This window comes from Oncorhynchus gorbuscha, linkage group LG05, assembly GCF_021184085.1.
Source record: "Oncorhynchus gorbuscha isolate QuinsamMale2020 ecotype Even-year linkage group LG05, OgorEven_v1.0, whole genome shotgun sequence".
NCBI classification, from domain to species: Eukaryota; Metazoa; Chordata; class Actinopteri; order Salmoniformes; family Salmonidae; genus Oncorhynchus; species Oncorhynchus gorbuscha.
In genome coordinates, this window is record NC_060177.1 from 12,255,657 (window position 1) to 12,277,151 (window position 21,495).

Genomic DNA, 21,495 nt, shown 5'->3' on the forward strand with positions numbered 1-21,495 from the left:
CAGTCCCATCAATATGATGAAACACTCTGGCGTTCAATAACACTGCTCTCTCTTTCGCCACTAACTAACTGTAGGATGACTTACAACAGGCTAGCAGTTAGATTTCACATCCGATCAGTTCCAAATGGCACCCTACTCCTTTTCTAGTGCACAACTTTTGACCAGGATCCACAGGGGACCGGTAAAAATTGTGCACAATGTAGGGCATAGTGTGCCCTTTGGGATGCACTCATACTCATACAACACAGCAGACTCCAATGGCAGGCAGGGGAACAACAACACAACCCCAGCTTGTCTGGCTGGTGCTGTCGTTTCTGTCAGACAGATCCACCAACCTGCCATAATATACAGTGGGGCAGAAAAGTATTTAGTCAGCCACCAATTGTGCAAGTTCTCCCACTTAAAAAGATGAGAGAGGCCTGTAATTTTCATCATAGGTACACTTCAACTATGACAGACAAAATTAGAAAAAAAATCCAGAAAATCACATTGTAGGATTTTTAATGAATTTATTTGCAAATTATGGTGGAAAATAAGTATTTGGTCAACTACAAACAAGCAAGATTTCTGACTAACAGAGAACTGTAACTTCTCCTTTAAGAGGCTCCTCTATCCTCCACTCGTTACCTGTATTAATGGCACCTGTTTAAACTTGTTATCAGTATAAAAGACACCTGTCCACAACTTCAAACAGTCACACTCCAAACTCCACTATGGCCAAGACCAAAGAGCTGTCAAAGGGCACCAGAAACAAAATTGTAGACCTGCACCAGGCTGGGAAGACTGAATCTGCAATAGGTAAGCAGCTTGGTTTGAAGAAATCACCTGTGGGAGCAATTATTAGGAAATGGCATATATTAAATGGAAGACATACAAGACCACTGATAATCTCCCTCGATCTGGGGCTCCACGCAAGATCTCACCCCGTGGGGTCAAAATTATCACAAGAACGGTGAGCAAAAATCCCAGAACCACACGGGGGGACCTAGTGAATGACCTGCAGAGAGCTGGGACCAAAGTAACAAAGCCTACCATCAGTAACACACTACGCCGCCAGGGACTCAAATCCTGCAGTGCCAGACGTGTCTCCCTGCTTAAGCCAGTACATGTCCAGGCCCGTCTGAAGTTTGCTAGAAAGCATTTGGATGATCCAGAAGAAGATAGGGATAATGTCATATGGTCAGATGAAACCAAAATATAACTTTTTGGTAAAAACTCAACTCGTCGTGTTTGGAGGACAAAGAATGCTGAGTTGCATCCAAGGAACACCATACCTATTGTGAAGCATGGGGGTGGAAACATCATGCTTTGGGGCTGTTTTTCTGCAAAGGGACCAGGATGACTGATCCGTGTAAAGGATAGAATGAATGGGGCCATGTGTCGTGAGATTTTGAGTGAAAACCTCCTTCCATCAGCAAGGGCATTGAAGATTAAACGTGGCTGGGTCTTTCAGCATAACAATGATCCCAAACACACCGCCCGGGCAACGAAGGAGTGGCTTTGTAAGAAGCATTTCAAGGTCCTGGAGTGGCCTAGCCAGTCTCCAGATCTCAACCCCATAGAAAATCTTTGGATGGAGTTGAAAGTCTGTGTTGCCCAGCAACAGCCCCAAAACATCTCTGCTCTAGAGGAGACCTGCATGGAGGAATGGGCCAAAATACCAGCAACAGTGTGTGAAAACCTTGTGAAGACTTACAGAAAATGCTTGACCTCTGTCATTGCCAACAAAGGGTATATAACAAAGTATTGAGATAAACTTTTGTTATTGACCAAATACTTATTTTCCACCATAATTTTCAAATAAATTCATTAAATATCCTACAATGTGATTTTCCGGATTTTTTTTCTCATTTTGTCTGTCATAGTTGTAGTGTACCTATGATGAAAATTAAAGGCCTCTCTCATCTTTTTAAGTTTGAGAACTTGCACAATTGGTGGCTGACTAAATACTTCTTTGCCCCACTGTAACTCACACAGAACCTTGTTGAGGCAGATAACTCACCAGGTCTCGGACAATAGGTAAGGTCCTCTTGCGGCGTAAATCTGGCATGCTGTCAATGCCATAAAGAATGCAGCCAGCTCTGTTGGAAGAAGACAGGTTTAAGGCCTATTAATATCATAATAATGCCATGTAGAGGGGGCATTACCAGGCTAAACAGGGGAATGGTGATTTACAAGGGCTGGCTAACACACAAGTCATACCTCAGGCTAGTTTCTCTCCCTACGGGTTTCCCTGCTACCCTGCCTGACCAGAGGGCCCAGGCTAGGGATATTCTGGACAGGGATATCCCATCTCTCTCTGTCTCTCTATTGCTCTCTCTGTATTGCTCTCTCTGTCTGTCTGTCTGTCTGTCTGTCTGTCTGTCTGTCTGTCTGTCTGTCTGTCTGTCTGTCTGTCTGTCTGTCTGTCTGTCTGTCTGTCTGTCTGTCTGTCTGTCTGTCTGTCTGTCTGTCTGTCTGTCTGTCTGTCTGTCTGTCTGTCTGTCTGTCTGTCTGTCTGTCTGTCTGTCTCTGTCTCTGTCTCTGTCTCTGTCTCTGTCTCTGTCTCTCTCTCTCTCTATCTCTCTCTCTCTCTCTCTCTCTCTCTCTCTCTCTCTCTCTCTCTCTCTCTCTCTCAGTGGACTGGTAAGGTAGTGTAGCAGACACCTTCAAAAGGTGAGAGGAGACACTTGTCAAAACTGACAGGACACTACTGTGAGCTGGCGAGAGCAGCTTTAAATAGTAATGACCAGGTGTGTGTGTGTGAGTGATATGTTAATGTATAAGTCACTGTTTCTATCTTGAAACAGACTTGTTAATGTTTGTCTGTCTGTGTGCGTGTGTGCATTCATGTGTGTGGTGCAACTAACTCTCACAGTCTCACGTCAGAATTAGACGTTCATCCATGTTTCTGAGAGGCTGGGTGGAGAGAGACTGGGGGAGAGAAGCTGGGGTAGAGACACTGGGTGGAGAGACTGGAGGAGAAGGGCTGGGGGAGAGAAGCTGGGTGGAAAGAGACTAGGGGAGAGAGACTGGGGGAGAATGGCTGGGGGAGATAAGCTGGGTGGAAAGAGACTGGGGGAGAGAGACTGGGTGAGAGAGGCTTGGGAAGAGACTGGGGCGAGAGACTAGGGAAAGAGACTGGGGGAGAACGACTGGGTGGAGAGAGACTTGGTGGAGAGAAACTGGGTGGAAAAAGACTGGGTGGAGAGTTACTGGGTGGAGAGAGGCTGGGTGGAGAGTTACTGGGTGGAGAGATGCTGGGTGGAGAAAGTCTGGATGGGGAGAGGCAGGGGGCAGAGAGACTGAGGAAAGAGACTGGGGGAGAGCGACTGGGTGGAGAGAGACTTGGTGGAGAGAAACTGGGTGGAAAGAGGCTGGGTGGAGAGTTACTGGGTGGAGAGTTACTGGGTGGAGAGAGGCTGGGTGGAGAGTTACTGGGTGGAGAGTTACTGGGTGGAGAGTTACTGGGTGGAGAGAGGCTGGGTGGAGAGTTACTGGGTGGAGAGTTACTGGGTGGAGAGAAGCTGGGTGGAGAGAGGCTGGGTGGAGAGTTACTGGGTGGAGAGTTACTGTGTGGAGAGAGGCTGGGTGGAGAGAGTCTGGATGGAGAACGTCTGGATGGAGAGAGGCAGGGGGCTGAGAGACTGGGGGAAGACTGGGGGAGACTGGGTGAGGGTCTGGGGGAGAGAGGCTGGGGGAGAGAGGCTGGGTGTAGAGCGACTGTGGGAGAGAGGCTGGGGAGAGAGAAGCTGGGTGGAAAGAGACTAGGGGAGAGAGACTGGAGGAGAATGGCTGGGGGAGATAAGCTGGGTGGAAAGAGACTGGGGGAGAGAGACTGGGTGAGAGAGGCTTGGGAAGAGACTGGGGTGAGAGACTAGGGAAAGAGACTGGGGGAGAACGACTGGGTGGAGAGAGACTTGGTGGAGAGAAACTGGGTGGAAAAAGACTGGGTGGAGAGTTACTGGGTGGAGAGAGGCTGGGTGGAGAGAGAAAGGGGGACTGGGGAAGTACTAGAGTGTGTTGTAGATTTTGTGACAGGCTTAGCAATGGTTTTCCCCTTACAATAACTATCTAGAGCACCTGTCTTGATTTTGGGACACAGACAATGACTTCCTGGTAAGTAAATACTGTATAACTGCTATAAGTTGCTAGTGCCTCTCTAGTTAAGTATAGGCTAAGTGGAGTGAAGTTTGGACTGGCTGTCTGTGGGTGGGGATGGAAGGCCTGAGGGTTCAGGACCAAATTACAGCTCTCTCCCCCAAAGCTCCGATGTGTTAATCAGCTGCCCACAGAGACATTAAACAGTCTGCTTCAGCACAGAAACAATGATTCATACATCAACACACACACATAAAGAGAGAGAAACACACACACAGTCAAGCGAGCAACCACACAGCACAAACAAACATAACACAGACCCACAGTATATCAACACACATACTATGTGTGTAGTATGCCAGCCAATGATGGAATGAGAGGGAGAGAGAGAGAGAGAGAGAGCGCGCGCAAGAGAGAGAGAGAGAGAGAGAGAGAGAGAGAGAGAGAGAGAGAGAGAGAGAGAGAGAGAGAGAGAGAGAGAGAGAGAGAGAGAGAGAGAGAGAGAGAGAGAGAGAGAGAGAGAGAGAGAGAGAGAGAGAGAGAGAGAGAGAGAGAGAGAGATAGTTGACGGGTGAATAAACTGAATGATCTGAAGAACACATGTACAAGTTAGGGAGAAGGAATAGAATCAAAACAGTCCTACCAATATAGACCAGACCCAGACCCAGACCCAGACCCATACCCATACCCAGACCCAGACCCAGACCAAGGGTTGGTGTTCTGCCAAAGCAGAATTGTATTTATTTTAACAATATAGGGAGCATCCCAAATGGCACCCTACACTCTTAGAAAAAAGGCTTTCAAAAGTATTCTTCGGCTGTTCCGATAGGTGAACCCGTTTTGGTTCCAAGTAGAAACCTTTCTTTGCAAAACCCTTTCTGTGGAAAGGGTTTTACATGGAACCCAAACGATTTCTACCTGGAACCAAAAAGGGTTCTTCAAATAGTTCTCCTATGGGGACAGCTGAAGAACGCTTGTATTCCTAATACAGTGGATTACTTTTGTTGAGGGCCCATATGGCTCTGGTCAAAAGTAGTGCACTCTGGAATAGGATGGCATTTGGGACACCCCCCTAGATGCACACCTCTCGTAGAACATTGAAGTGCTTTCATTTACAAATTCAGTTTGTTCATGGACAGAAGATGAACTGTCAAACACCGATTTGAATATAGTTGCTCTCTTGCAGCTGTACGGCTACATGGGTTATGGAAAGAAAGATCTATTTTAGCTACGCAGACTTTGGGAAACCTTCCATGTTTAATCGATGCAAATGTCCCAAATGGTACCATATTCCCTATATAGTACACTACTTTTTACCAGAACCAGTAGGTCTCTAATCAAAAGTAGTGCACAATATAGGAAATTGGGTGCCATTTGGGACAGTCAGAAGTGACTCACCCTCCGGCAGCCTGTAGGCCCAGTACTTTGGGATCCAGCACATTGAGAGGCTGCAGAGAGAAGAGAAGTACAACATCACACAGCTAAACATACTGTGGCATGGAACCATTCACAAATAGGAGGTGAGGCAACACAAACACACACACACAGCAAACACACACACATAGCATAACACACACAACGGAAAACAAAAGCCCAATTTGGAAAAGTACTGTCCATCTGGAGGTTAGACCAGGACAGAATCCTGTGTGTGTGTGTGTGTGTGTGTGTGTGTGTGTGTGTGTGTGTGTGTGTGTGTGTGTGTGTGTGTGTGTGTGTGTGTGTGTGTGTGTGTGTGTGTGTGTGCGTGCGTGCGTGCGTGCGTGCGTGCGTGCGTGCGTGCGTGCGTGTGTGCGTGTGTGTGTGTGTGTGTGTGTGTGTGTGTGTGTGTGGAGGCTGAGTAGAGCACAGATGCAGGAAATGGAGATCCCCCTCAGGGCAAGTTGAAAATGATTCCATTTCAATGTGATTTCCTGAGTTGGTATTCAACACTAAGACAATAGAATGTGTCGTTCGTGGTGCTCAGGGCCACAATTTGTTTTATAACACTTCATCCTCTCTGATCCCTTCCCCACCTAAACACAAACACACACACAAAACAAACATACATTTTGAAATGGACGCAAGCACACACAGAATCGACGCACACACGTGCACACACACACACACACACACACACACACACACACACACACACACACACACACACACACACACACACACACACACACACACACACACACACACACACACACACACACACACACACACACACACACACACACACACACACACACACACACACACACACACACACACACACACAGTACTGAATACAAGATGTTACCACCCAAATCATTCAGAAAAAGAATGGGTAGATAAACATAAACAATCAACAGTAAAGGTCCACAAGGGACATGTAGCACTTTCAAATGCAACTATAACATGGTCACACACACACACCTATGCACGCACACACCCAGATGGAAAGATGGAAATCATGTGGGTCTACATGAATTTGATTAAACAATGATTTTAAACCTTGTTGTGTGGTGGAGGTTTTTCTGAAAAGAGAAAGAAGGAAAGAAGCAAAGGAAGTTAGACAGGAGCCTCTTAAACAGTCTGAACTTAGATGCAATAATACAGTATATGTGGTTCTGTCTCTAAATACTTACAGTATTATACATGTATAAAGTCCCATAACTAGGTACAATACTATGTGGTTCTGTCTCTAAATACATACAGTATTATACATGTGTAAAGTCCCATAACTAGATAACATACTATGTGTTTTGTCTCTAAATACATACAGTATTATACATGTGTACAGTCCCATAACTAGATACAATACTATGTGTTTATGTCTCTAAATACATACAGTATTATACATGTGTACAGTACCATAACGAGATACAATACTATGTTGTTCAGTTTGGTCTCTAGCATGAGTTCAGTTCCTACCAGAATAGATATAGTACCCAATATAGTACTACATATAGCACTATATGATACAGTACTATAGATGTGGTTCAGTTCAGTCTCTTACTACAGGACATAGATACAGCCATATCTGGTGGTAGTCCTGTTCCTATGTTACTAGAGCTTTGTGATTTATGTCTCTAAATGAAAAGCGCTCTACAAATGCAATTTATTATTATTATTATCATTATTATCATTAGCAGCAATGCCAAAGTTGGAGGTTCAATTCCTGCAGGGGTCACATACGCATAATAAAAATACATGCACTCACTGGAATGGAAATCCCTTTGGATAAAACATCTGCTAAATAAAAGTGGTATATAGGGATAAACATATTTCAGTACTATAGAGATGTTTCAGTACAGTATTTTTTACTTCAGTTTTTCCCAAAAAATGTATACAGACAGAGACAGTCAGTTTGTGCCAGAGGGATAGTAACTATGAATAGACACATACTGTACTGTAACTCCATACAATGTACAATAGAAATACCTATGTACAATATACTGAATAAGCTGGAGTCACACCAATGTACAATGTACTGAATTAACTGGAGTCATACCAATATACAACGTACTTGTCACGACTTCCGCCGAAGTCGGTCCCTCTCCTTGTTCGGGCGGCGTTCGGCGGTCGACGTCACCGGCCATCTAGCCATCGCCGGTCCACTTTTCATTTTCCAATTGTTTTGTCTTTGTTTAACACACCTTGTTTCAATCCCAGTGTACTCGCTAGTTTATTGTGTTGTATATATTTGATTTTCTTGAGTAAAGTATGTTCATTACTCCTATCTGCTGTCCTGCGCCTGACTCCTCCACACCAGCTACACACAGGCCGATTACAGAATCACTCACCCACGAATGGAGTCAGCAGGAGCAGACGCCCTCCATGTGGGGGCAGCATGCGACCATGTTGCAACGTCTGGGCACCGTCATGGATCGCGTGCTGCAAACGATGGATCATTGGGAGAGAGGAGGAGGATTTCCAGCGCCTCACCCAGCCCCACTACCGCCGACAACACTGTCCATCTCTCCTTCACCAGGTCCCAGCGGGATTTGGCTCGCGCTCCCAAGGGAGTATGTTGGGACGGCTGCCGGATGCCAGGAGTTCCTACTCCAGCTGGAACTATACCTGGTGACCGTCCACTCGGCTCCTTTGGGACTTGAGAGGGTGTCCACTCTCGTCTCCGGCCTCTCAGTCAAAGCCCTGGAGGGCACACTGCTGGTCGGTGCTGGGGGTAATTCCTCAGGGAGGAGTGCGCAGGATTTCGCATTGGGCTTCCAGACCCTGGCGGCCAGCGCGGGATGGAACAACAGGGCCCTGATTGATCACTACTGGTGCCGTCTGCGCGGGGGCGTCCGTCGGGAGTTGGCCTACCGAGACACCACCCTCATGTTGGACCAGCTGTTGGACCTGTCCATCCGGCTGGACAACCTCTTGCTACCCACGGACATCCGGATCGGGGCCTATCAGTTCCATCCCCCAGCACCTCCGCTCCAACGCCCATGGAGCTGGGAGGTGCTGCGTTTAGGGCGACCGGAGGAGGGACCATTCCCTGTACCATCTGTGGCCGCAGAGGGCACACTGCTGGTCGGTGCTGGGGGTAATTCCTCAGGGAGTCGAGGCAGCAGGCAGGGCACTATTGTGTCACCCCAGGTGAGTCGGCACCAGACTCACCTAGAGCCCTCTGTTGCTCACATGTATGTGTATATAAAATTTCCTGAGTTCTCCCCGCATTCCCAGCATAAGGTGCTCGTAGATTCAGGCGCAGCTGGGAATTTTATTGACTGTTCTTTTGCCCATAGTTTAGGGATCCCCCTTGTTCCTGTAGATGTGCCCTTCCCTGTCAACGCCCTAGATAATCAACAACTAGGGTCAGGGCTGATTAGGGAGGCCACCGCTCCACTAGACATGGTTATGCAGGAGGGTCACAAGGAGAGAATCAGTCTCTTCCTTTTTGATTCTCCTGCGTTTCCCGTGGTGCTGGGCCTACCCTGGTTGGCCTGACATGACCCCAATATTTCGTGGCAGCAGAGGGCTCTCAAGGGGTGGTCACGAAAATGCTCAGGGAGGTGTGTCGGGGTTTCCATCGGTGAGAATACGGTGGAAAGTCCAGACCAGGTCTACACCGTGCGCATCCCCTCAGAATATGCCGATTTGGCTCTCGCCTTCTGTAAGAAGAAGGCGATTCAATTACCACCCCATCGACGGGGAGATTGTGCGATAAATCTCCTGGTAGACGCAGCACTTCCCAGGAGTCACGTGTATCCTCTGTCATAGGAGGTGACAGCGGCTATGGAAACATATGTCTCCAAATCCCTGGGGCATGGATACATTTGGCCACTTCACCTCCCTGCTCGAGTTTATTTTTTGTGAAGAAGAAGGATGGAGGTCTGTGCCCGTGTATTGACTATCGGGAAATCAATCAGATCACTGTGAGGTACAGCTACCCACTGCCTCTCATCGCCAGTTTGATCGAGTCAATACATTGGGCACGCTTCTTCACAAAACTGGATCTCAGGAGCGCTTACAACCTGGTGTGTATCCGGTTGTAAGCGAGGCACTATGAGTACCTCATCATGCCGTACGGGTTGATGAATGCTCCATCAGTCTTCCAGGCCTTTGTTGACGAGATTATCCGGGACCTGCACGGGCAGGGTGTAGTGGTGTATATCGACAACATTCTGATATACTCCGCTACCAGCACAGACCATGTGTCTCTGGTGCGCAGGGTGCTTGATAGACTGTTGGAGCTTGACCTGAGAAATGTCTGTTCTTTCAACAGTCCGTCTCCTTCCTAGGATACTGCATTTCCATTTCAGGGGTGGAGATGGAGAGTGACTGCATTTCAGCCATGCGTAATTGCCCTACTCCCACCATGGTAAAGGAGGTGCAGCGGTTTCTAGGGTTTGCCAACTACCACCAAAGGTTTATCCGGGGTTTTGGCCAGGTACCGGCTCCCATTACCTCACTGCTGAAGGGGGGACCGGTATGACTGCAGTGGTCGGCTGAGGCGGCCAGGGCCTTTGTTCACCTGAAGGCTCTGTTTACCTCGGCTCCCGTGCTGACTCATCTGGATCCCTCTTTGGCATTCATAGTGGAGGTGGACGTGTCCGAGGCTGGGATAGGAGCCGTGCTTTCTCAGCGCTCGGGCACGCCGCCAAAGCTCCGCCCCTGTGCTTTCTTTTCGAAGAAGCTCAGTCCAGCAGAGCAAAACTATGATGTGGGGGACCGGGAGCTGTTGTCAAGGCTCTGAAGGCGTGGAGACATTGGCTTGAGGAGGCTAAACACCCTTTTCTCATCTGGACTGACCACCTCAATCTGGAGTACATCCGGGCGATGAGGAGACTGAACCCTCGCCAGGCAAGGTGGGCCATGTTCTTTACCCGTTTTGTTTTCACTCTGTCCTACAGACCAGGTTCCCAGAATGCTAAGGCAGATGCACTCTCCCGGATGCATGACACAGAGGAGCGGTCCATGGATCACACTCCCATACTTCCGGCCTCTTGCCTGGTGGCACCAGTGGTGTGGGAGATGGACGCGGACATCGAGCGGGCGTTACGCACGGAGCCCACTCCTCCCCAGTGTCCAGCTGGGCGTCTGTACGTTCCGTCTGCTGTCCACGATCGTTTGATCTTTTGGGACCACACGTCACCCTCCTCTGGTCATCTGGGCACTGGGCGGACGGTGCGTTGACTTAGTGGGAAGTACTGGTGGTCCACCTTGGCCAAGGATGTGAGGGTTTATGTTTCCCCCTGCTCGGTGTGCGCCAAGTGCAAGGCTTCCAGGCACCTGCCCAGAGGGAAGTTACAACCCCTAACCGTTCCACAATGGCCTTGGTCGCACCTGTCGGTGGACTTCCTGATGGATCTTCCTACCTCACAGGGCAACACTATGATCCTGGTCTATGTGGATGGGTTTTCTAAGTCCTGCCATCTCCTCCCTTTGCCCGGTCTCCCTTCAGCCCTAAAGACTGCGGAGGCCCTGTTCACTCACGTCTTCTGGCACTACTGGGTGCCTGAGGACATAGTTTCTGATCGGGATCCCCAATTCACATCCAGAGTATGGAGGGCATTCATGGAACGTCTGGGGGTCTCGGTCAGTCTCACCTCAGGTTTTCACCCCGAGAGAAATGGGCAGGTGGAGAGTGTAAACCAGGATGTGGGTAGGTTTCTGCGGTCATATTGCCAGGACCGGCCGGGGGAGTGGACGGCGTTCATCCTCTGGGCAGAGATGGCCCAAAACTCACTCCGCCACTCCTCCACTCCTCCACTAACCTCTCCCCCTTCCAGTGCGTACTGGGGTATGAGCCGGTTCTGGCACCTTGGCATCAGAGCCAAATCGAAGCTCCTGCGGTGGATGAATGGTTTAAGCGCTCTGAGGAGATCTGGGATGCTGCTCATGTGCACCTGCAATGGGCCGTGAGGCGGCAGAAGGCGCGCGCCGACCGCTACCGCATTGAGGCCACGGAGTTCGCACCGGGGGACCGGGTCTGGCTCTCGACCGGAAACCTGCCCCGAAACCGTTGTTTGTGGGGCCATTCAAAGTCCCGAGGAGACTGAATGAGGTATGCTACAGGTTACAGCTTCCCCCAGCTTACAGTATTAATCCCTCATTCCATGTGTCTCTCCTCAGGCCGGTGGGGGCTGGTCCACTCCAGGAGTCTGAGGTGCTCGAGGTTCCTCCAGCCCCTCTGGACATCGAGGGGGCCCCTGGCGTATGTTGTTCGAAGCTATCCTGGACTCGAGGGGTCGGGCGAGGGGCCTTCAGTACCTCATGGAGTGGGAGGGGTACGGTCCGGAGGAGAGATGCTGGTTGCAGGTGGAGGACCTCCTGGACCCTTCGTTGCTGCGGAAGTTCCACTGTCTCCACCCCGATCGCCCTGCGCCTCGTCCTCTGGGTCGTCCCCGAGGTCGGTGTCGGCGCGCTGTTGAAGCCACGCGTCAAGGGGGGGGGGTACTGTCACGACTTCCGCCGAAGTCGGTCCCTCTCCTTGTTCGACATCACCGGCCTTCTAGCCATCACCGATCCACTTTTAATTTTCCAATTCTTTTGTCTTTGTTTTACACACCTGGTTTCAATCCCCCAATTACTTGTTAATTATTTAACCCTCTGTTCCCCATGTTTTTTTGTGAGTGATTGTTTGTATGTATACGGTCCGTTATTGTGGACTAGTTTATTGTGTTTAATATATTTGATTTTCTTGAGTAAAGTACGTTCATTACTCATATCTGCTGTCCTGCGCCTGACTCCTCCACACCAGCTACACACAGGCCGATTGCAGTACTATATGGAGGAATGACAATACAATACACTAATACATGGACTGATACTGTAAGTTATTTAGCAGATGTGAACTCTGAAATTCTGAAAGACATGGTGTTGATGATAGTGTTTTTAATAATGCAGTGCACTGCATATTTAACTGACAGAAAATGATTGGTGGTGGACAGCAGTACGCTAGCCCAATGATAACTTTTATGTCTCTCTATAAACTACAAACTTCCTTTCAATAAACAGGGCTATACCGGAGAGTGTCCTAGGTGTTGAACTGTTGATGATAATGTTGTAGTCTTAAAGAGATAGCGCTACACAGTACAGGACAGTGTAATGACTTCACTATTGTTCTGCCACTGATAAGTGTCAGCATAATCAAGATCAAATACTGCCACGCATAAAAAACAACACTCGGTGATATACTAGGACTAAGTCCTACAGCAACATTGACAGAGAGGTAGTGATACATTGTTGCATCCCATTGTCACCCTATTTCCTATATAGTACACTGCTTTTGGTCAGGGCCCATAGGTGCCAATTGGGATGCAGTCACTGTGTGAACTAGCATTATTTACAGAAGGCAGGTCAGCGCTAGCTGCCACTGAGAGACCTCTCATCACCGTACAAGGAAACCCCAGACTCTGAACACACTAGCAAACTATAGGTCAGGAAAGAGTTCAAACAAAACAATGGAAATGCCATGGAAACGCCATACACTTGTCCCTCATGGGGGATAGATAAAAAATATCCTCATTGCCGCCCATCAAAGTTAGCCTATACATTTAAGCTATTGTTTAATTAAGAGTATTTCACACTATGTTGGTAAAAATGAGCATACGTTTGTATGTGTGTCAACCCCATTACATGTTAATAATGTCATTGTCACCAATCAACTGCATTACATCTAAAAAACGAATTTCTATATAGCTAGCTTATCGAAACGAGAGTCAGCATTTAGCATATTGTTTTTCTAAACCTGAAAGGACAACTTCGAAATATTATGCGGCATGCAAATCAGATTGTATCAACCACATTGTGGGCCTGTTAGAACACATAAATCATTACAGATTTGACTTATATCCACTTTGTTAAATCATCATTTTTTGAATGGGTGCCAATGACAGCATCCTTGTTCTATCCCCCATGGTCTGCCTACCATTGATCTCTTCAGCACATGTATAGAATACATTTTGAAACAACCTGCTAGCCCCAACACTGGCCTCAATGTACCTCTTTAGCCATGTTAAGATCAGTGAAGCTACTATGATAGGTACAGCTACTGTAACATAGGAAAAACTAATGCAGGTCTGCCAATTATACAGGTACAGCTAAGATACAGTAGGTGCAGCAAATCTAGATACAGTTCAAATACAATTTGTCTAGCAGCAAATCTGGAAACATAGCACAGCTAGCATAGATACAGCTAAGATGCAGGAAATCTAGGTGCCACTCAAAGCTAAGGCAAAGCTGGGTAAGTTCTAGCAAGGTCCAGTTGTGCCACTGAGACACGTAATACAAAGAAGTTTTAAAATGTTATAAAAAAAGACCCAATTAAATCACTGGAAAGGAAACAAAACATAATCGATTTTTAAGAGGAAAGCTGGTTATGTTGTCAGCAACCTCATGGAGATAACACTAAATCAAGCTAGTCAGATGCAGAGGAACACTTATGGTCACACAGGGCATTGATCCGTAGTCAGTGAAGCAACTAGCCTGATGCAAGCTAACAGTTTAACTAGGAGGCAAGCTGCAAGCTAACCATCACCCAGCACGACCCCTCAAAACACCTATAATTGTATTTGTTACGTACACAGTTTACAGCAGTCATAAAGGATGCAGTGAAATGCTTGCATACTGGCCTCAACTTTGCAGTACAATATTAATAACAATCAAAAGTCACTGAAAAATAACAAGTAATTAGAGTAAAGTAACATGCATAGGAATTAAACAGATATGTACACAATAGGATATACAGTATATATTATGAATATGCTAAGTATGACTGTGTTACAAATATAAAGTGGATAGGGTCTTGGTCGCACAGTTGAATAAATAGACTATAATACCACAGAGAATGGTAACAGAGGGCATTGATCCGAAGTCAGTGAAGCAGCTAGCCTGCTGTGAGCTAACAGTTTAACTAGGAGGACTGCAAGCTAACCATCAACAAGCACTGACCCTCCCCTGCAAGCTAACAATACAGTATGACCAGCAGCTAGCCTTCTGCAGGCTAACAATACAGTATGACCAGCAGCTAGCCTTGATGCAGGCTAACAATACAGTATGACCAGCAGCTAGCATTGATGCAGGCTAACAATACCGTATGACCAGCAGCTAGCCTTGATGCAGGCTAACAATACAGTATGACCAGCAGCTAGCCTTCTGCAGGCTAACAATACAGTATGACCAGCAGCTAGCCTTGATGCAGGCTAACAATACAGTATGACCAGCAGCTAGCCTTGATGCAGGCTAACAATACAGTATGACCAGCAGCTAGCCTTCTGCAGGCTACCAATACAGTATGACCAGCAGCTAGCCTTCTGCAGGCTAACAATACAGTATGACCAGCAGCTAGCCTTGATGCAGGCTAACAATACAGTATGACCAGCAGCTAGCCTTCTGAAGGCTAACAATACAGTATGACCAGCAGCTAGCCTTCTGCAGGCTAACAATACAGTATGACTAGCAGCTAGCCTTTGGCAGGCAAACAATATAATCAGAAGATAGCTTTCCTGGTAACAATACATAATGACCAGCAGCTAGCCGTCTCCAGGCTAACAATATAACCAGAAGCTAGCCGTCTTCAGGCTAACAATATAACTAGAAGCTAGTCGTCTTCAGGCTAACAATATAACCAGAAGCTAGCCGTCTTCAGGCTAACAATATAACCAGAAGCTAGCCGTCTTCAGGCTAGTAATATAATCAGGTACTGAAGCGCTTCCCATTAGGAGCCTTAGGTTTTGGCCAAATTCTCCATCCCACACCCGCACAATTCCAGTCACAGATTTAAGGGCATTGGATTGGTTTAAAAATTGGCTGGAGGGAGTCCATGGGAAGTGTGCAATTCAACACTTCGGAATAGTCTTCTGCAGGCTGACAATATAACCAGGTAGGCCTACTGACCCTTCCCACCCGGGTCTGTGAGGCTGGGACTCAATACCAACACACAAATAATTAGAAAAAGTAACAGAGAGAGGGGTGAGAGGGGGGACCTAGAGGAGTAGAGGAAGAGAGATAAGGGAGTGAGGGGAGAGAAAGAGAGAGGAGGGAAGTGAGAGAGAGGAAGAGAAAATAACAGAAAGAAAAGAGGGAGAGAAGAAAGCATTTAACTTACTGCAAGTAGAAGGGGATATCGGTGAACAAATGTTGTGGTCAAGGCTACGCCGGTGCCTGTGTAATGAGTGGAGCTTACTCAGGTGTTCAAAAGCTCACTTCAGACTGACAGCGTAATGCTTCTTAGTAGGTCTTTATGAGTTTTAGCTTAGAAAACAATCTCTCCGCAGTAGTAACAGTTACAGGGATAGTAAAAACAGCATGATTGGCATAGCAACATCAGGTAAACTGCAGGGGGAGTGGTGCTTCAAATACAGCAGTTCTGCAACAGCTTTAATTGAGCCTCTCATTATCCTTAATTGCCGGCCTCAACACTTTATGGAAAGTGATTCACTGTATAGGAAGCTCCGGGGACGGGTCATCTGGATCCTGGACAGTCAATAAATTGCCAAATGCGGGCAACTCCGATCTTGCAGGGGGTCCAGAGAAACTGTGTTACGCCACTGCTAGTTATGAACTAGTACGCCCTGTCAGACTGAATGCTTGCAGGATCTGTGGAGTGGTCGTACATGGCAGAAGTAGTGGATATGTCCATAAATCTGTAGTTACTAAAAATTCAAGTGGGGCCTGCCCAGAATCAGTGGTTTCCCATAGGCTGCAGCACTCAAACTCTCTGCATCATGTAACACAATCACTAAAAGAGTCCAATTGCATTTGGGATGATTCCTCTTGTGTTGTGGCTGTGGCAGACAGAGGCAGAGAGACGGACTCAATGCCTCAGCCATTTCCAGTGAGAGAGAAAGACAGAGTAAAAGCTATACTGCTGTTTTTCGAGGAAGGGAGTGAGAGAGACTCAGAACGACAGCCATTCTCAAGGAGGGAGGAAGACGGTCCATGTTAGCTCAGAATCTCTGTTGATTATCCCTCCCACAGCCTAAACCACTGGAACGTCTGCTGCCAGGGACAGACTGGGACAGACTGGGACCAGAAATCCAAACATACTGTGAGGCCCCCATTTTAGCCAAATAATTATAATCATAAAAACCCAATTTAGACCGGCCCACTTGGCTATAGATGGATCAGCCCATCTGGCATTTGCCTGTTTGTCCTATGGCCAGTTTGTTTCTGACTACTACAGATCTAGAGCCAGGGCAAAACCACAGAGCAAGTATTGGTATTTGAACAGCAATCTAGACCCAGAGTTAGTAGGACCCCATCACAACAATTAACATAACAACACAACTCCCTCTCCTGCTTTCCTTTTTAATGTCACTTTATTTGCATCTTTTATATATAGACGCTTATAGAATGTGGCACAGTGTGCCAGGACCAAGGTCTGTCTTTCTCTGCCTCTACCAGGAGAAACCATCCGCAGCCAACAGTGGCAGCAGTAGTAGTAGAAAGAGGCTACAGTACACTACAGTACACTACCATACAAAACTCATATAAATATTTTAAGAAAGGCTGACCTGGTTAGAGAATGCCCTTGGGAGCACAAATTATCATCTCAATACAGTAGTGGCAGCTGTAACACTAACACCAACAATAGCAGTGTTAGTAGCAATAGCTGTAGCTGTAAGTAGCTGTAGCTGTATTCATGCATGTACAGTAATGTCGTAGCTGTAGAAATAAAAATAGATTAGGGTCTAGCAATTGTCGAATAAATTTGAATTACCAATAGAAATAGATTTAGCAATAGCAATAGAATAAACAATAGCAAAATAACTAGTAATGACAAAATAATAATTAATAACAACAACAGCAGCTGTAGCTGTAGCCATATCTGAACTGTGTGTGTGTGTGTGTGTGTGTGTGTGTGTGTGTGTGTGTGTGTGTGTGTGTGTGTGTGTGTGTGTGTGTGTGTGTGTGTGTGTGTGTGTGTGTGTGTGTGTGTGTGTGTGTGTGTGTGTGTGTGTGTGTGTGTGTGTGTGTGTGTGTGTGTGTGTGTGTGTGTGCTGTGCTGTGAGTGTAGCCATGCACTATAGCTGCTACCACATGTAGGTCAAGAGTTGTTCACTTTAAACAAGAGACGGGCTATTCCCCTGGTCTCGCCATAGCTCTGATTTAAAAACCTTTCTTCAATTCCACTTAAAACAATTCATTGTTTGCTTCACTAAATCAATAATAACCACTTATACAGACCGAGAAATCATTTTTCTTTGGCCATATGTTTGTTTTATTAAGCTTGCGGTTTTGTCTGCAAACCAGAGCTGCAGAAAAAAGCATTATTCCAGTAAGTCTAATCAGATTCATTAAATCATGCTTTTTGAGGTGTAACAAAACAAATCTAATATTCACTTTAATCAAAATGAGCATTTTTAAGCAAATGTGGAGAATAGACCTAGTTCACTAAATGGAAAGGGTAATGTGGCGAATGGACCTAGTTCACTAAATGGAAAAGGTAATGTGGTGAATAGACCTAGTTCACCAAATGGAAAGGGTAATGTGGAGAATAGACCTAGTTCACTAAATGGAAAGGGTAATGTGGAGAATAGACCTAGTTCACTAAATGGAAAGGGTAATGTGGAGAATAGACCTAGTTCACTAAATGGAAAGGCTAATGTGGAGAATAGACCTAGTTCACTAAATGGAAAGGCTAATGTGGAGAATAGACCTAGTTCACTAAATGGAAAGGCTAATGTGGAGAATAGACCTAGTTCACTAAATAGAAAGGCTAATGTGGAGAATAGACCTTGTCCACTAAATGGAAAGGGTAATGTGGAGAATAGACCTAGTTCACTAAATAGAAAGGCTAATGTGGAGAATAGACCTTGTCCACTAAATGGAAAGGCTAATGTGGAGAATAGACCTAGTTCACTAAATGGAAAGGCTAATGTGGAGAATAGACCTAGTCCACTAAATTGAAAGGGTAATGTGGAGAATAGACCTAGTTTACTAAATGGAAAGGGTAATGTGGAGAATAGACCTAGTTCACTAAATGGAAAGGGTAATGTGGAGAATAGAACTAGTTCACTAAATGGAAAGGGTAATGTGGAGAATAGACCTAGTTCACTAAATGGAAAGGCTAATGTGGCTCCAGGCATGGTAAACACACACCACTTGAATTTGAGGTTTAGTTTTTAGTTCATATTTCTAAGCTGTCAGAAACAGTGCGTTCTTTTGCTTTCATTGTCCGAATATCCCTGATGGTCGATGGTAATGGATGGAACCCATGTTGTTTGAGTCTGAGCTAATCTGATTTTCATTGTGCCCTGGAACATGGGTGTTGTACCATTTTAGAGCCATAAAATGTTCATGAGGAAGAGACATACTCACAAAAATCAACTCTCCAACTGAAAAATGACCCTTGCATTCTAAAATAAAAATCCATCAGTTTAAGTCAGCTATAAAGTGCTGCACCACAAGGATTATGTTATACATACCTCTAACCCTGACACTAACCTTGCCCACAATCAAAGAAAACAGTCGTCCCTTCATATTAGCATCAAGCACAAAATCAATGACCAATTCCAGAAGATGCCAGGAGCAAATCAAACAGTCAAAGTCAACCTAAAAGTCCCCGAAATCCCAACACCGGTGGAACAGATGCTGGGGGTTTCCAGGAGCTCATACATATTCCACTACAGGCCTCAGTCTGATCCTCAACGATTCTCTTCCAAAGACATGTTCAACTGACACCAATCATTCCACATCTCCGATAAATGTCTGTGTTCAAATGTCATGGATAAAAGATAGTACACAAACATATCTATTTTATAGTGCATACTTTACATGCTACTGTACTGTTAACTGTATGACTGATATCCACAGTGGATAATGTAATGACTTTGTTATTACATACATACCATAATTTGAACCTTATGACCTGAACTGAGTAAAGCTCTGAGTAATATAATGTAACCCTTTCTGCACTACACTGGTACAATGCCAAAGATGAGTAAAGAGAGAAGACAAAGTGTAGCAGCCTCGTCCCAGATCTGTTTGTGCTGTCTTTCCAGATCCAATGGTCACACTTGGCATGACAACTACCATAGCAGTTATACAGTGCGAACCAGATCAGGTTTAATGTGTAGTAAAGTGTAGTAAAGTGAAGTAAAGTGTAGTGTAGTAAAGTGAAGTAAAATGTAGTAAAGAGAAGGTGTAGCTACCTCCAGCCAGGATCTGCTGCTGAAGCTCATCCATCTGCTTCCTGTAGGCCCTCAGCGCAGCCTCCTTAAACGTGGGACGGATTCGCTTTTTGGGTGGAGCCTCTGCAGGCATCTCCTTCTTCTCCGGAATGTTTTTGTTCTCATCCTCTAGGTTTACCTTCCTCTCCGACGCAGACGCTTCGGAGGCCTCCTCCATCTCATCCCCCTCTTCCATGTCCTCCATTAACTCCTCTTCCTCCTCCTCCTCCTCTTCTTCCTCCTCGTCAGGCTCCTCCACCTCGACATACTCCACCATGGCCTCATACTCTGCTGTGTCCTCTGCCATGTCCCCCGTCATGACATCATCAACGTAATCCTCACTGTACTCCTCGTTGTACTGCTCGTCCAGACTACAGTCATACACCAGAACGACTGCAGCCTCCTGGGTGGCCTCAACTTCATCAGAGTCCTCATAATCCTGGGTGGTAGCCTCATAGTCTTCAGAGACATAATCCTGAGAGGCATCAGGATCATAATCCAGTATGGGCTCCTCAAACTCCTCTGTCTCTTCTGTGTCGTTGGCGTTGGACCGGTTCTCCAGGTTGGCCAGGACCTGCTCCATCACCCCTACATAGGCAGTCTCGTTGTCCTCCAGCTGGTCACCAGCGGCAGCCTCATCTTCATCTTCAGCCTTGTAGACTAAGGAATCTGTGTAGACGTCTGAGTCAATAGTGGTGCTGGAGTCGTTGGCCGTGGATGTGGACAGTGTGCGGAAGCGGCCCATGAAGGAGCCTGAGTCTGGGGGTGGCTCCGGGGGAGTGGCACTAGGTGGAGGGCCTGACTTCCACACCACCTCCAGGGCTGATTTTGCCTTCTTCAGGGTGGAGCCGAACCCAAAGCTAAAGGACGGAGCTTTGTCGGTGAGGTCGATACTGAGACGGCTGCTCCAGGACTTGGGCACCTCCTCTACAACATTCTCGGACCGGATCTCGCTCTGGCTACGGTACATGGTGGATGACTTGGTCTGGCTCGGTTGGAAGCTGTGTTTGACATCAAGCTCAGGGAATGTTTGGGTGGATAGTTCAGGGGCTTCTTTAGCTGCCATTTTAGGAAGTGTGTTAGATGCCCCTTTAGGAACCATTTTAGGTGTCTCTTTTGGACGAGTTTTAGAAGTGTTTTTGGAGGTGTTTTCACAGCCTCTTTTGGACTTGTTTTAGGAGTGTCTTTGGGAAGTATTTTCACAGTCTCTTTTGGACTTGTTTTGGGAGTGTCTTTTGGACTTGTTTTGGGAGTGTCTTTTGGACTTGTTTTGGGAGTGTCTTTCAGAGGTGTTTTAGGAGCCTCTGTATGAATAGCTTTAACAATTTCTTTAGGAGGTGTTTTAACATTCTCTTTAGGAATCATTTTGGCTGTTTCTCTTAGTTTAATAGTTTTAGCTGCCTCTTCAGCAATTGATTTAGCAACCTCTTTTGCCGGTTTAGAAGTCACTTTATAAATAGTGTTAGAAACTTCTTTAGGAATAGTTTTAGCAACCTCTTTAGGAATAGTTTTAGCAACCTCTTTAGGTGTTTTGGCAACCTCTTTAGGAATAGTTTTAGCAACCTCTTTAGGTGTTTTGGCAACCTCTGTAGGAATAATTTTAGCAACCTCTATAGGAATAGTTTTAGCAATCTCTTTAGGAATAGCTTTTGCAACCTCTATAGAAATAGTTTTTGCAATCTCTTTAGGAATAGCTTTAGCAACCTCTTTAGGAACAGTTTTAGCTAACTCTTTAGGAGGTGTTTTAGCTTTAGGAGCTGCTTTAGGAGTTTCTTTAGGAAGTGTTTTAGCAGTCTCTTTAGCTGTAGGCTTATGGACAGGT

General features: G+C 46.3%; 1 protein-coding gene across 2 annotated transcripts in view; it reads right to left on the reverse strand.

The window, feature by feature from the left end:
- Nucleotides 1-20,913, reverse strand: part of LOC124035531 (protein unc-13 homolog C-like) — a 242,289-nt gene extending 221,376 nt beyond the window's left edge. For both annotated transcript variants that reach the window (XM_046348989.1, XM_046348988.1), the window contains exons 1-4: nucleotides 19,656-20,913; nucleotides 6,559-6,581; nucleotides 5,479-5,528; nucleotides 2,003-2,081 (exon numbers count right to left, since the gene is read on the reverse strand). In XM_046348989.1, the coding sequence (XP_046204945.1) occupies nucleotides 2,003-2,081; nucleotides 5,479-5,528; nucleotides 6,559-6,581; nucleotides 19,656-20,775 (1,272 nt within the window). In that variant the 5' untranslated portion in view covers nucleotides 20,776-20,913. The remainder of the gene's footprint in view (nucleotides 1-2,002; nucleotides 2,082-5,478; nucleotides 5,529-6,558; nucleotides 6,582-19,655) is intronic.
- Between the last annotated feature and the right edge of the window lie 582 nt (nucleotides 20,914-21,495).